This window comes from Petromyzon marinus, chromosome 49 (assembly GCF_048934315.1).
Source record: "Petromyzon marinus isolate PM22_M1 ecotype Great Lakes invasive population chromosome 49, UKy_Petmar_22M1.pri1.0, whole genome shotgun sequence".
In the NCBI taxonomy this organism is placed as follows: domain Eukaryota; kingdom Metazoa; phylum Chordata; class Hyperoartia; order Petromyzontiformes; family Petromyzontidae; genus Petromyzon; species Petromyzon marinus.
In genome coordinates, this window is record NC_133715.1 from 9,471,198 (window position 1) to 9,484,047 (window position 12,850).

Here is a 12,850-nt window from a genome sequence, read left to right on the forward strand (position 1 = left end):
TCATCTTTCATGAGCACTTGCAACAGATTTCACAACGATGCGGTTTACGCATATTTTTTTCTTTCTCGGCATTGTCGTCAGCGCAAAGTTGCGAGTCCTGGATTTCTGAGAGGTTCCTTAGGAGGCTGCTTTGGAGGTAATGAAGTTGACCAGCTGGGAAGAAAGCTCTTTCTTTCAACGGAGGTGGGTGGCATCTTCTCGTCTGCATCATAGCGTGCTGCTGGGTATCGTTCAATCTTTAGCGTGGCCGGCTCTCTGTGGAGTTTGACTTGATTTGCGTGGGGGTGGCACGAATAATAATCATCTGGATATTAGAAACGGTGATCGCCTGCATTTCCGACAAAAGGAAGAAGACCGCGCGTTCCGATCAGCTTCCGCGTGCCTTTGTTCGGGAAGTGGAAACTCCACAGAGTAGCGCGGCGACAGGCGGTGTGGGCACAGCGATAGGGAGAGTGACAATTATTTAGACGCGAACAAAGCAAAGGACTAAGGCATCGAGTGCGGTTGATGGGCCCCGACGTCTCTCGCGACTCAGGGGGTCACTCGAGGCACAAAGCTATGCCACTCCTACACACTGTAATGGAAGAAGTTACAAATTGATCTGTGATTGACCAATCGATGGCAAGGCCTAATTCGTCACAGGGGAGACGTCAGACGCGCTATCCCCTCCGGTGGTATCACTGTGGGTTTATCACCCGCGGCAGCTCCGGCACGCCCATCGTGCGTGGGTTCAGCGTGGAACACACTCCGAGCGACGCTCATCATTCACCGCGAATAGTGTCGCGCATGACCACAATTAGCACCCTTGATTTATGTACCTATTTTTATTATTATTATTATATAAGCCAGACAGGCTCAGCAGATGCAGTGCAGTGTTCTAATTGGGTTTGGCGGTACGACAAAAGACGCTGCCCATCTCCGTTTTTCGGGGGGGGGGCCGTTCGTCTGTCCGGCCATTTGGTGACGTCCGTCCACGCATTGAGCGTCCTCGCCGGGGACAATTACGAGACGCCTTTAGTTACTCGCTGCCGCGTACGCGAGCGGAGACGCTAATCCCCCCCCCCCCCCCCCGTCTAACGCTTCCAATGCTCCCTCTCAGACGTAATGGGGAAGTTGAAAACAAAGGTGTCAGTGCAAGGGGATCAGGAGCGAAAATAAAAATAAATCAGATGGAATGGAATTTGAGAAGTCCACGGGCTGGCTCTGCACAAATTGCTTTCCTGAGCAGATCAATGGAAATTGACAAAGGGGACGTCAAGGTAAATTGAAGATTTTTCAGACTGTTTTGCAACATAATTTGTCATTCCTCTTCAGTGTTATTGAGCTCAGTGGGGTTTTTTTTCTCTCTCTCTCTCTCTGTCTAAGGTGGTGGGTTGGAGGGGGTGGATGTGGTGGGGTGGAGAGCTTAAGCTGGAAAATGGTTCTAACAATCTCTTCTGAGAAATATGATACAATCAATTTAGTAAAGTAACTGCGAAGATGGTTTGCTGTCTTCATTGCCTGACTGACTTCACTTGGATCGTTCTCCAGTGAGGTTGCAAGTAAAACACTTTTATATATCTTCATATATATTTCTACACATACACAAGAAAACACACGTTGACGATTGAAGAACTCGTAATCCGAGAAGATCCCCGTGTGATGCAAAAACAAAATCGGTGACCAAAAGTCTTCACCTTTTAGGCACCACCGCTGCCTTCCCTGGACAGCATCTACATAGAACAGAGTTAGAAGCTAGCTAGCGCCCTTTGTGTACTGGATCATCGGGTCCCAGCATGCGAGGGCTTCCTCTCACACCTGACGAGGTCCAGGGCTCATGGGCGCACGGATGATGAGCATTGTCCTCAGTCTTCAGCAGCTGATGACCAAGTTTGAAAAGGTAAATTGCCCGACGCTGTTATTGTTTTTGTCGCAGTGAAATGATGTGCAGGTCGCGTATTCGAATCGTATGGGGAGAGATGCGGTTCATTCCTCAGCCTCTCAGGCCTCTAGTCTCACAGCTTTGAAGATGAAAGACCATTGCCCAAAACCGCACTTACATTACATAATTTTCCTCTTTAATGTAGTGTAATTGACGAATATACACGTTATATATTTTTTACACGTGCCCCATTGCTTCCCACACGAAATATAAAATATGTTTTATTTAAATGCAGCTCGTGATATTTCACTTATAAGCCCGTGTAGCGTGCCATTTTTTTCAAAGCAAGTGTCCTCGTTTAGCAATTACTCAAATTAATGGAAAAAACTTGCACTTGTTGTCCTCAATTAAGTAACAATTTCCTATTTCCAAAATGGCCAATGTTTTGGAAAAGGACATTAGTCAGATTTGTATTGATCCTATTGGGTTATTCCCTTGAACGTGCAATGCTGTTGGCGCGCAGAAACTCAGTGATGAAAAGTGCTGTCAGTCTTCTGCTCTATATCCCACTCGTGTACCGTGACTCGTATTAACCTTTTTCAACCTTGACCTTAATTAAATTTCCTAACCGCAGACACTACTAAAATTGCTTTCGGATAAGTTTTTCTTTTTACATTAGACAACAAGTGCAGAGCCATTTCTTAAAGTTGGTTATCTTTCTTGGAATATCAGCTCAATGGCCACTCCGTTTTGAAGACAAATCACAAATTGACTTTTTTTTTTCCGGGGGAGCCGGCAAATACAGGCGCACGCTTGCCTGTAATTAATGTTCTCCGTGTTTCCGAGGGAATTGCAAGTGAAACGGGTTAATACAAGTTTTCATCTCTCCTCGCCGGTGAAAATTAAGGCATTGGCTGTGCATTGTAAAAACTGTAAAGTGTAATGGTCCAGAACAAATGGGGCCGTGTTCCTACTGAGAATTTTTAAACGGCTGAGATGCGATGCACATTGCACTTGGACGTTGCTTGAAAGATGGATGAGGGATAATTTGCTCGCCTTTTTTCGTGTGTGTGCGCGTGTGCGCGTGGGTGAGGGGAGGGGATTTAGCCTTATTCGTTTTACATCTGAAATAAATTGTATTTGCTATTTTACCTGACATTTGAGGCGTTAGGTGGCTGTCATTTTCTCCTGGACAGCATTGATTTCTGTTATTAGGTGTAAATGTTTGTGCAGTGTTTGGTTATTTGTTCTTTTTTTTTACCCATGTTTGCGTCGTTATTTGATTGTGGCCAGCTCATATCAGCGGGATAAGTAGTCAATAGTAGGCATCAGGAAGAGTAGCATTGGGCACAGTGTTTAGAGCCCACTTGCACTATGGCCCTCGCGACCTGAGTTTGATTCCCTGCCGTGGCTAAAATTAATGGCGAGCAAAATCTGAAACCAGTCACCCCCGGCACTCTTTTTGCTTTCACGAAGCTGCACTGAACAGCTTGGTGAATTACGACAAAGCAACGCCCGTGACTCGTGTGACCCTGGGGAGGCCTTTCCTCACTCAGGAGTGGTTTGATGTGGACTTATGGATTATAATTGTGAATATAAGCAGGATTCGAGAGGCATAAACTTGCGTATAAAAATGCATTAACCACAATACTTGTGGTCAGAATGCAAACAAAACGCGCACTGATAATATATGTATTGTCCTTGAAACTGATTGGTCCACACCAGAGACATCTTTCTTTTGAGCCTCGTCTCAAACGGTGTTAGACCAGAGGACGCCAAAAGGCGTACAGCTCAAAGACAATGCACTGTCAGAGTAATGATTGCTCGGGGCGAGCAGCTACATCATGGGACCTCCTTTGCCAGTACCAAAATATGAGAATAGGTTTTTTCCCTTTTCCTTGTAAAAAGGTTTCAGTAAATTGTTGTGGCTACCCTTGTGCTAAGTTTTCCTTGGATGGAAACATTCATTTGAGTCTTTTCCTATCAATGTGTGCTATATCTTTCTTAGGCATGCAATGCTATTAAAAGGTTTACTACCCACAGCTGTTAAATGTGAGTAATCTAATAATTTCAGCAAAGTTGCCCGTGCTTGAAAGTTATTTATTTATATGGAACAAATTGTATTTATGCAAGCTGGTGGCGTTGAGTGACATTCACGTTTCCCCTCAAACCTCTATAAATGAAATACAAAGGCAGTCAAAGAACATCTTGCACATTAGAGTGGGGCACATCAATTGCCTGCTTTGAAATAAGTTTCCATTATTAATTATGTACGAAGTATTATAATAATAATCTGCGAATTTTGTCACATGCTGTTCCAAAAATGGGTTAATTGATAATATATGGATGTTGTTGCAACATTTTAAAAGCCACTACAGGAGATAAAAAAAAAGTCTAAACGTCTACGCTTTGAATGTACGTGTTTTTTTTTTTTCACCAACTGCTGTTTTGCAACTCCGTTGAGTCATTTGGTAGGACATCTGTAAAATATACAAATAACGTGAAGAAAAACAACCCCATTTTTTATATACATATATAAAAAAAATCGTGTTCTCTCATGTAAAGCAAATTGCCTTCTCTCCTCGCTCCACAAACACCAGACAAAGACAAAAGCCCTTCGGTGCTAATTGAGGAAGTAAGTTGCAGCTTTTGGCCAGTGCCAAAGCCTGGCATGGGAATAACGAGCGCTCGCTCTGCCAGCTAAGTGTGGCACTTTTACCTCGTACCTTCAACTCCTCAAGAGATTCCCACAGTTGTGGGTGGTGATAGCTGGAGGGAAGAAATGCTCAACACGTGGCCGGACAACAACATTGGCTCATGCAGCACTGTTTAAGGGTGACAATCTATCCGTGAATTCCAGATGCCTATTTCAGCTCAACCTTTGTCCTCCTCGATTGCCAGGATATCTGTTGTCAATTTCGAAGGAACTTGAGAGATGCAAAGACAAAGATCTCCTCTAGAGCCTTAACAGACCGTTGGGGCAAGTGCTGTTAGCGAGTAGCACCTATGAAAGTCGGCACCGCACACGAGGGAGTGGGTAGCCAGCACCACGCCCAATCGCCTTTGTCTCCCGAGTGGCGATCTTTACTGACCGCACCAGGTGCTCATTTAAGGCTGAGTTGACCTAGGCCAGGCCCAGGAACGGTTCAGATAATCGTCACTGGTGTTGGCCGTGAGCAGAAATCAAACTCGGGTCGCTGGGTTCGTAGCGCACCACAGCACGCTAACCGCTATGCGACTGCTCACCCAGAGAGATACACACATTCTCTCACAAACTTTGAAAGACAAAGATGGCCTTCCGAGGCATTTTCAGGCTTTACCGCGTTGTTATCGCCACGACGTCCGATGTTTCGCTCCCCACGCTAGGAGCTTCAGGAATGAAAATAAGCAGCTCACATTCTTCCTTTGGTTATATAACGTTGCCGGCTGCTGCTGGTAGCTGATGAGGGCTGGCCGATGGGCGCCGCGGCGGAGAGATGTTAACTACCTCGCCTGGTATGCAGGAGGTCGTGGGTGGATAACGACACTGATGCCTGTATGTTTGCATGTTCTCCCGCTGGTTGCGTGGCTTCTTCTCCATGTCCTCTGGTATTTCCCTGCACAGAATCAACATGCGTTTAGAGTTTTAGGGCGGTATAAATGTCCTCACAATAAGCCACTTAATTGAGCTATAATTTGTTGCCAGGTGGCTTTTGAAAGAGAGCTACATAGCTCAGTGGGCCTTAACCTGGTAAAACAAAAAGTTGAGTTTCGTTTTAGTTCGAGTTCAATTGCTTCGTCTGGGAGTAAAATAGAGTACCTGAGAAAGCCCATCACCATCCATAGCAGTGTGATAGCACTCTATGATAGTCTGCTAAACAGATGCGTTCAGGAACCCACTTGCTGTAATGCCTCGTATGTGTCTGTGTGGTGCCTATGTGTGTGTGTACATGTAGTGATGATGATTTTACACACAATACCAGCAACACATTTAAGGCTGGGTTGACCTAGGTGATGCCCAGGTCAGGTTCAGATGACACTTGTCGCCGCTATTATCTCTGGCCAAGAATTGAACATGGCGCTCTGGTATGGTATCGCATTATGCAAACGACTGCACCAACGCTCCACACAAACGACATTAAATAAAATTGTCCTCTTGAGATTAATTTCAGAACTGCTAGGGATTCTTTAAATGTCAGCAAAATATTTACTTAGTGCCATGTTGAAAAAAATCACGTCATAACTTATACTAACTGAAGCTGAAATGGCTATACCTTTTTATGGTAACATATTCAGACACGTATCTGAATTGTGTTTTCTATACATCTGTGGTCTCCATAATCGTTGTTTATTTGAGTGCCTTGTAATGGATGTGTTTGAAACAGATCTTGTTGAAGGTCTGTGCAAGTAATTGGGTATGGTTTTATTTATTTTTCCCGGAGCCATATGCCAGTTTGACTGGACTGTTGTCTACGGGACTGCATGAAACTCGGTTTCATGAAGCTTCACTTGGTGCTGTGCTGCCAATGAAATTATTTGCGATGGAATGCTGTGAGTGTTGATATAAAGGGTGGCCCAAAAGTCAGGACACACAGGGTCATATTTATTTTAACACATCAAATCGGGTTATTTCATTTACTTTAACAAATGTTCAAATTGACTTCCATGAATATTAATGCACGCACGAATTCTATTTTGACCCTGAATTTAGTACTTTTTTGTAAGATTACACGTGTAATCTTTGAACATTAATCGATTTATGTGTTGTCTCAATACTTTCAGGGTTATTGGTCGAGTTTTATAAATTACTGATTTGAAGTGACCCCCCCCCTAGGAAGAAAAAAAACGTGTATATTAACAACGATAAAAAATGAAATATTAACTTAAAGAATAATCACTCGTGTAATACCAGTGTTAAAATAAATGAAACAACCCTATTGCACCCTGGCTTTCGGGGCCATTCTGTATATGTCTTGCACGTTCACCTAAGTAGGTAGCAGTGCACGCGTGAGCTTTCCCAAGTTGATGAGGTCAAAGGTTACGCGGGCAGGGGAAGTTCCGAATTGGGACCTGCCTGTAAGTTCAGACACAAAGTGCAAAAGTAATGGGAATCTGTCCTGGGAGGACCCTAAACTTAAAAAAAAGATAAACTTTCACAGCATCCCCTGGGACTTTGAAAATCATAGAATTGGTCTTCCTTGTCGGGAGATGAAAAGCTCCGTTTTACAGACGGGAGACGTCGCTGGAAAGCGTCGCAGGGCAGCTACTGGCAGTCTGCGCCGCGTGAGGTCGTCGATTTCGGTGATATCGATCGCGCTCAAATTGCGCCTGGAAGGCGCGGACTCACAAAGTGCCCCTGTGTGTGCCTGTCTGTGTGTGCGCGCGCGTTGCACGACTTGGGAACCAGCTGGTCATGACACGTGTTCGTTTATTACGTTATAGAGCCAGCTGCCCAGGATTGGGCAAAACTTAGCCCACTTTGAACCCAGGTAACTAGAGAGCGCACAGGCTAAATGTCTCTTAGCTAGCATTAAAACTTACAATGACATTTAGGAATCGCAGCGAAGAGACAAACAAACTGTATACTATTTAAAGAAGAATTAAAATGACATGTTTGACTTGGTTCCTCATACTATCCGGGACACTGTTACCGTGAGCGCCAACTGAATGCCGAGGTGAAGATGTGTCTAAGAAATATTTAAGTTGTATGTTGTACGTGGGTGTGCCTGTGGAGCAGTGGTGTAGTGGTTAGCACACTACGTTACGAACCCAGCAAGCCGAGTTCGATTCCCGCGCATGGCCAACATCGGTGACGATTATCTGAACCGGTTCTGTGCCTCCCCTAGGTCGATTAAGTCTCAATTGAGTACCTGGTGCGGTGCGTAAACATCGCCACTCGGGAGACAAAGGCGGCTGGGCGTCGTGCTGGCCACCCACTCCCTCGTGTTTTAATAGGTGCTGGCTAACAGCACTTGCCCTAAACTTTTGTTGAAGCTAGAAGGGCCATCTTTGTCTTTCTATGTGCATCTTTGTTCAATTTATGTGTGAAACACATTCCTGCGGAGGGAGCTGGTAGGAACGTTGGGTTGCTCGGTCAATGGCCAGGGTCAATGGCGGCACCACGTGGTGTATTCCGCAAATATGCCCGACTGTGAGGGCGGGCACAAGCCGTCGTGAGTAGGTTAAACGTTGAGTTTTATAAGGGCACCACGGGGTGACCAGCCCCTCCCCACCCAGCCCCACCCCTCCCACCCCCCACCCAGCCCCACCCTCCTCACCCAGCCCCTCCCCACCCTCCCCTCCCCACCCAGCCCCTCCCTCCCCACCCAGCCCCTCCCTCCCCTCTCCACCCAGCCCCACCCCTCCCATTTATGGATGCACGATGGACGGACGGACACAATAATCCGCTGTGGGCTGGTGTAACCAGGAGGTTCCTACCAGTATAAACTGTCCATTGGTATCTTTAAATCAATAAAACACCTTAGGAGCATTGGAGCAGCATTCATTTACAGCTCTGAAAATGGGCCATTGCCTGACACGTTAGCTTATGACTGAACATGGGCCATTGCCTGACACACTAGCTTATGACTCTGAGAATGGGCCATCGCCTGACACACTAGCTTATGACTCTGAGAATGGGCCATCGCCTGACACAGTAGCTTATGACTGAATATACAGTCGAACCCCTCTTCACGACCACCCCTGCTAACAAATAATCGCTTAACGATGGGCCTCCATAGAGCCCAATGTGTAATGTAAAGTGTAGTGTATAGTGTAGTGTATTGTACTGTAGTGCCTCCATAGAACTCAATGTGTAATGTAAAGTGTCGTGTATAGTGTAGTGTATAGTACTGTAGTGTATAGTAGTGTAGTGTATAGTGTAGTGTATAGTAGTGTGGTGCCTCCATAGAGCCCAATGTGTAATGTAAAGTGTAGTGTATAGAGTAGTGTATAGTGTAGTGTATAGTGTAGGGTATAGTGTAGTGTATAGTAGTGTAGTATATAGTAGTGTAGTGTATAGTATAGTGTATTGTAGTGTGGTGCCTCTATGAAGCCCAATGTGTAATGTAAAGTGTAGTGTATAGTTGTGTAGTGTATAGTGTAGTGTATAGTGTAGTGTATAGTAGTGTAGTGTATAGTAGTGTATTGTAGTGTAGTGTATTGTAGTGTATTGTAGTGTAGTGTATTGTAGTGTAGTGTATAATGTAGTGTATAGTAGTGTAGTATCTAGTGTAGTGTATAGTGTAGTGTATTGTAGTGTATAGTAGTGTAGTGTATAGTGTAGTGTATTGTAGTGTAGTGTATAATGTAGTGTATAGTAGTGTAGTATCTAGTGTAGTGTATTGTAGTGTAGTGTATAGTGTAGTGTATAGTAGTGTAGTGTCTAGTGTAGTGTATTGTAGTGTGGTGCCCCCATAGAGCCCAATGTGTTTGCTTACCGACCATTTCTTTTTCAACGACGGGCTGTTGTAGGCACAGTAAATATGAATTAATGCACTGATTAACCATGTTTATTTTAATATTATGTATTTGTAACGTTGTTAGTATCTTTATGTATTAATATCCATCGTTTAAATATTATAAAGTACGTTTTTTGGGGTGGAAAAAGCGTAACTTTCGATGCTATTGGAATTAATTAAGCCTTTAACGTGTATTTCCTATACTCGCTTAACGACCAAATCACTTAACGACTGGTTTCGTGGAACCAATCACCCTCGTTAAGAAGGGTTCTACATTATTTACGCTGTTATAAGGCGGTGTTAATAATGGCGGTTATTATTTGTGCTTTAACACCACTGCCAATGCGCAGTCCATTATTTATTATTTTCAATCGATATCCATATGCAGAATGGGTCTCCTCTAGATCAGCTCAACCTTCAGTGATCAATGCGTAGCATCAAACAAATGCCAGCACTGGTGAAACAAAGCAGCTGGTCCAACTGTCCGTCGTTTTAATGCCACTACCTGGTGCGCTGTAGCAGCCATGAGGACAATTGTTTGAATCCAGCTGTGGGCGAAAGGCGTTCGGTTATCTCATTCGCTTACCCTTTGTTGACACAAGCGCAATTCCAATAAGACGTTTATCACAACTTAAGCATGGGATGAAATCGTGGCTCAATCACGGCTACACTTGAGAGAGCGTAAAAGCACGTGGATGAGATTTCTGGTAGATGCGGAACGTCGGACCCCGCAGTTGACACAAAGTGGTTCCAACCACGTGCCATCATTGGCCCAACGTTGCGTGTCTCCTGGCATGCATAACTGCCTGTCAAGTGTCCCACCAGGACATGCAGTGACAATCCCTGAAGTTCATGAATGTAAACACGTGGAAGGTAGAACGTCCTTCTCTTAAAGCGTTGGTTATGGACCTATTTGGAACCCTGTCTCCCTTACGAAGAATCTCTGTAGCCTGGTCAATCAAAGTCAATTGTAAGTGTAACCACCGAGCAATGGGGTGGCACTTATCTCAATTGGTTGTCATGTAAATTGCAGACAGAGAAAGCCGGGTGCTCGGCTTGCACCGCTGTGAGCTGAGTTCGATTCTGGGCTGCTACCCATAATTAAACTGGGTTCTCAACTATAGTGAGGTGTTGGTTTCAGCCCAGTGACCAATTAAGTCACAACAAATCAGGTTATTTATTGTACTTAATTTGTCTAGATTCCTGTTCTGAGAATTAACAAAAGACATTGGATTGACTGCCATGAGGCTATTTGCCATGCTGAGCCAGAAACAAACCATGCTATGTTGGCCTTACAAGACATCTGAATCTGCCTTGGGGCCAAGCAAGGCCAGGCATGGGGGCTAATGAGAGGCTTGGTTGCGTTTGATGTCAATTAGTACAACTCAAACACATCGCCGCCCCGTCATCCGCACGCGTTTTGACTCATTCATTGTGTGCGATGTCAGTCAGGAAACTGAAGATGCAGCATCGCTGCGTCGACTACATGTGACACGACTCATTTGTTGCGAGTGACATCTCCGGCAGGCCACGGGTTCCTCAGTGGAAACACATCCCTGGCGCCTCCTAAGCCACGCCACGCCGGCTTGGCACGGCCCAACTCACTTGTGCAGTGGAAAAAGAGGTTGGCATCTAAACGGACGAATCTCTGTCTTTGCGCCCGTGAACGTGTGCGCCACGCAGGAACTGCAGGCAGAGATCGACGCCCATCAGGAGGTCCAGCGAGGGCTGGACGATGGCGGCGCGCGAGTGGTGGCCTCCCTGCAGGGCACGGAGCCAGCCGCCCAGCTCCAGCGCCGGCTGGACAACATGAACCGCCGCTGGGCCGACCTCAAACGCAGGGCGCTCACCATCAGGTGACGGCGCCGCAAGCGGATTCCCGCAGTGACCGAACCCCAGCGGCACACACGGCGGTTCTGCCGAGCACCGATTCACTACATTCACACACGCTTACCGGTGGTCAGTTTCCTTCTTGTCACTCTGATATTGCTACTGCTATGGTCATCGTTCCCATGAACATCACTCATTGATTTCCACATTTACAATTGAGTATGACGTTTCGCTGGTGATTACAACCAGCATCGTCAGGCAATTGCCAGAATTGTTTGCCCTCTCACAGACCGGTGTGCTGAACAAGTAACAAGTTGGCACATTTTGTTGACATGATAAACTTCACTCATAGGTTTTGTCGGGTGGAGGTCGGTGTACGACACATTTACATTTACACGATCTCTAACCCAGAAAAAGGTTATCATGAACTCCTTACCTATTACACCTTCACTCGTGCTGTTTGGAGCTGTGCTCAGAAACTGAGATTGAAAAATAAAAAAATCAATTGAGGCTTTACACCTCAGCCGGCTGGGATTTAAACCAGTTAAATGTTGAGAAGTGTTTTTTCGTTGAATGTATAAATACATCCTTCATCACGTCCATCAGTCGTTTATTGCTTCTCCTTTGCATTGGTGACCGTATTGGCCAGGCCACTCATCTAAATTAATATTTTAAAAAAATCACAACTCACCCTGTTTTTTTTTTCTTTGGAGGAGACGCATTGTTATGTCAGGAGTGGATAGATGCATCTTAGCAAGCACGTGTCTTGGCTTTAATTAATGATTTGCTTGATTGATTGATACAAATTCAGCAAGTGTATTTGAGCACCCAATCAATCATCAAATTAATTTAGGCTCATTTATTACAGCTTACAATTTTTAAGGGAGAGGCAAAAAAAAAGCTATTTATTCCGTGTCACTCTGCAATGCGCGTGTGGTACTAATGGCAAAATATCTCGACACCTTATTTCAGATAGGAGCGATTATGTACTTTGAATAATCTTCCCAAACTCTTTTTTTTTAACACACACACAAACCAACAAGAGCGGCGGTGTCTCTTGGCCGCTGTGTGTCTCGTGAGCACCTCCATCCAATCCTAGCTCTGAGGCCGATTCCATGCGGCTTTTTTTTTCTATTACGACCAGTTAATTACCAAATAGCCTAATAAAAATATATAGGTTTTTTTTTTTATTTTGGTTTAGGAAATAAAACATTGCTACAAATCGATATGCCAATGTAATGAAATAATCAGCGACAGCCGTCTCTTTGCCCCCCTGCGGTAGACCTCAAGGGCCGAACGTAATCGGCTCCACTGCCCCCGTGTGAATGCCCCAACGGCTGCAACACGGAACACAATCAACCCCCATTGATTCTTCAAAGTGGTCTCGGCGAGGCCCGCTTATGGAATGCGCTCTCGTAGAGGGGGGGCCAACGGGGGTCTCGCCCTCGCCAGAGGTCAGAGAGGGGTCCCGGGGTCGGGCAGCGCTCATTCGGCAGAAAACGATTACGCGGGGGAGCCGCGATGGAGGCCGTATCCCCACGCAAGGCTACGGCGGCGTCACGCCGAGTTGTGCTTTCAAGCCCCCGCGGTGTATTTTAATACGTTTGTGGACATATTACCGTCGATCCATTCCAACGGGTTCATTCGAGCTGTCGTGCACTAATTCTGGCGGGGCGGGTGGGGGTGTGTGGGACGTTGTGATAATCTAAAGCATTTTTCT

General features: G+C 45.5%; 1 protein-coding gene across 7 annotated transcripts in view; it reads left to right on the top strand.

Moving 5' to 3' along the window:
* The window catches only part of LOC116953045 (dystrophin), a 662,108-nt gene that overhangs the window by 561,929 nt on the left and 87,329 nt on the right, over nt 1-12,850 (top strand). For all 7 annotated transcript variants that reach the window (XM_032972888.2, XM_032972885.2, XM_032972886.2 and 4 more), the window contains one exon: nt 10,984-11,156. In XM_032972888.2, coding sequence (XP_032828779.1) covers nt 10,984-11,156 — 173 coding nt within the window. The remainder of the gene's footprint in view (nt 1-10,983; nt 11,157-12,850) is intronic.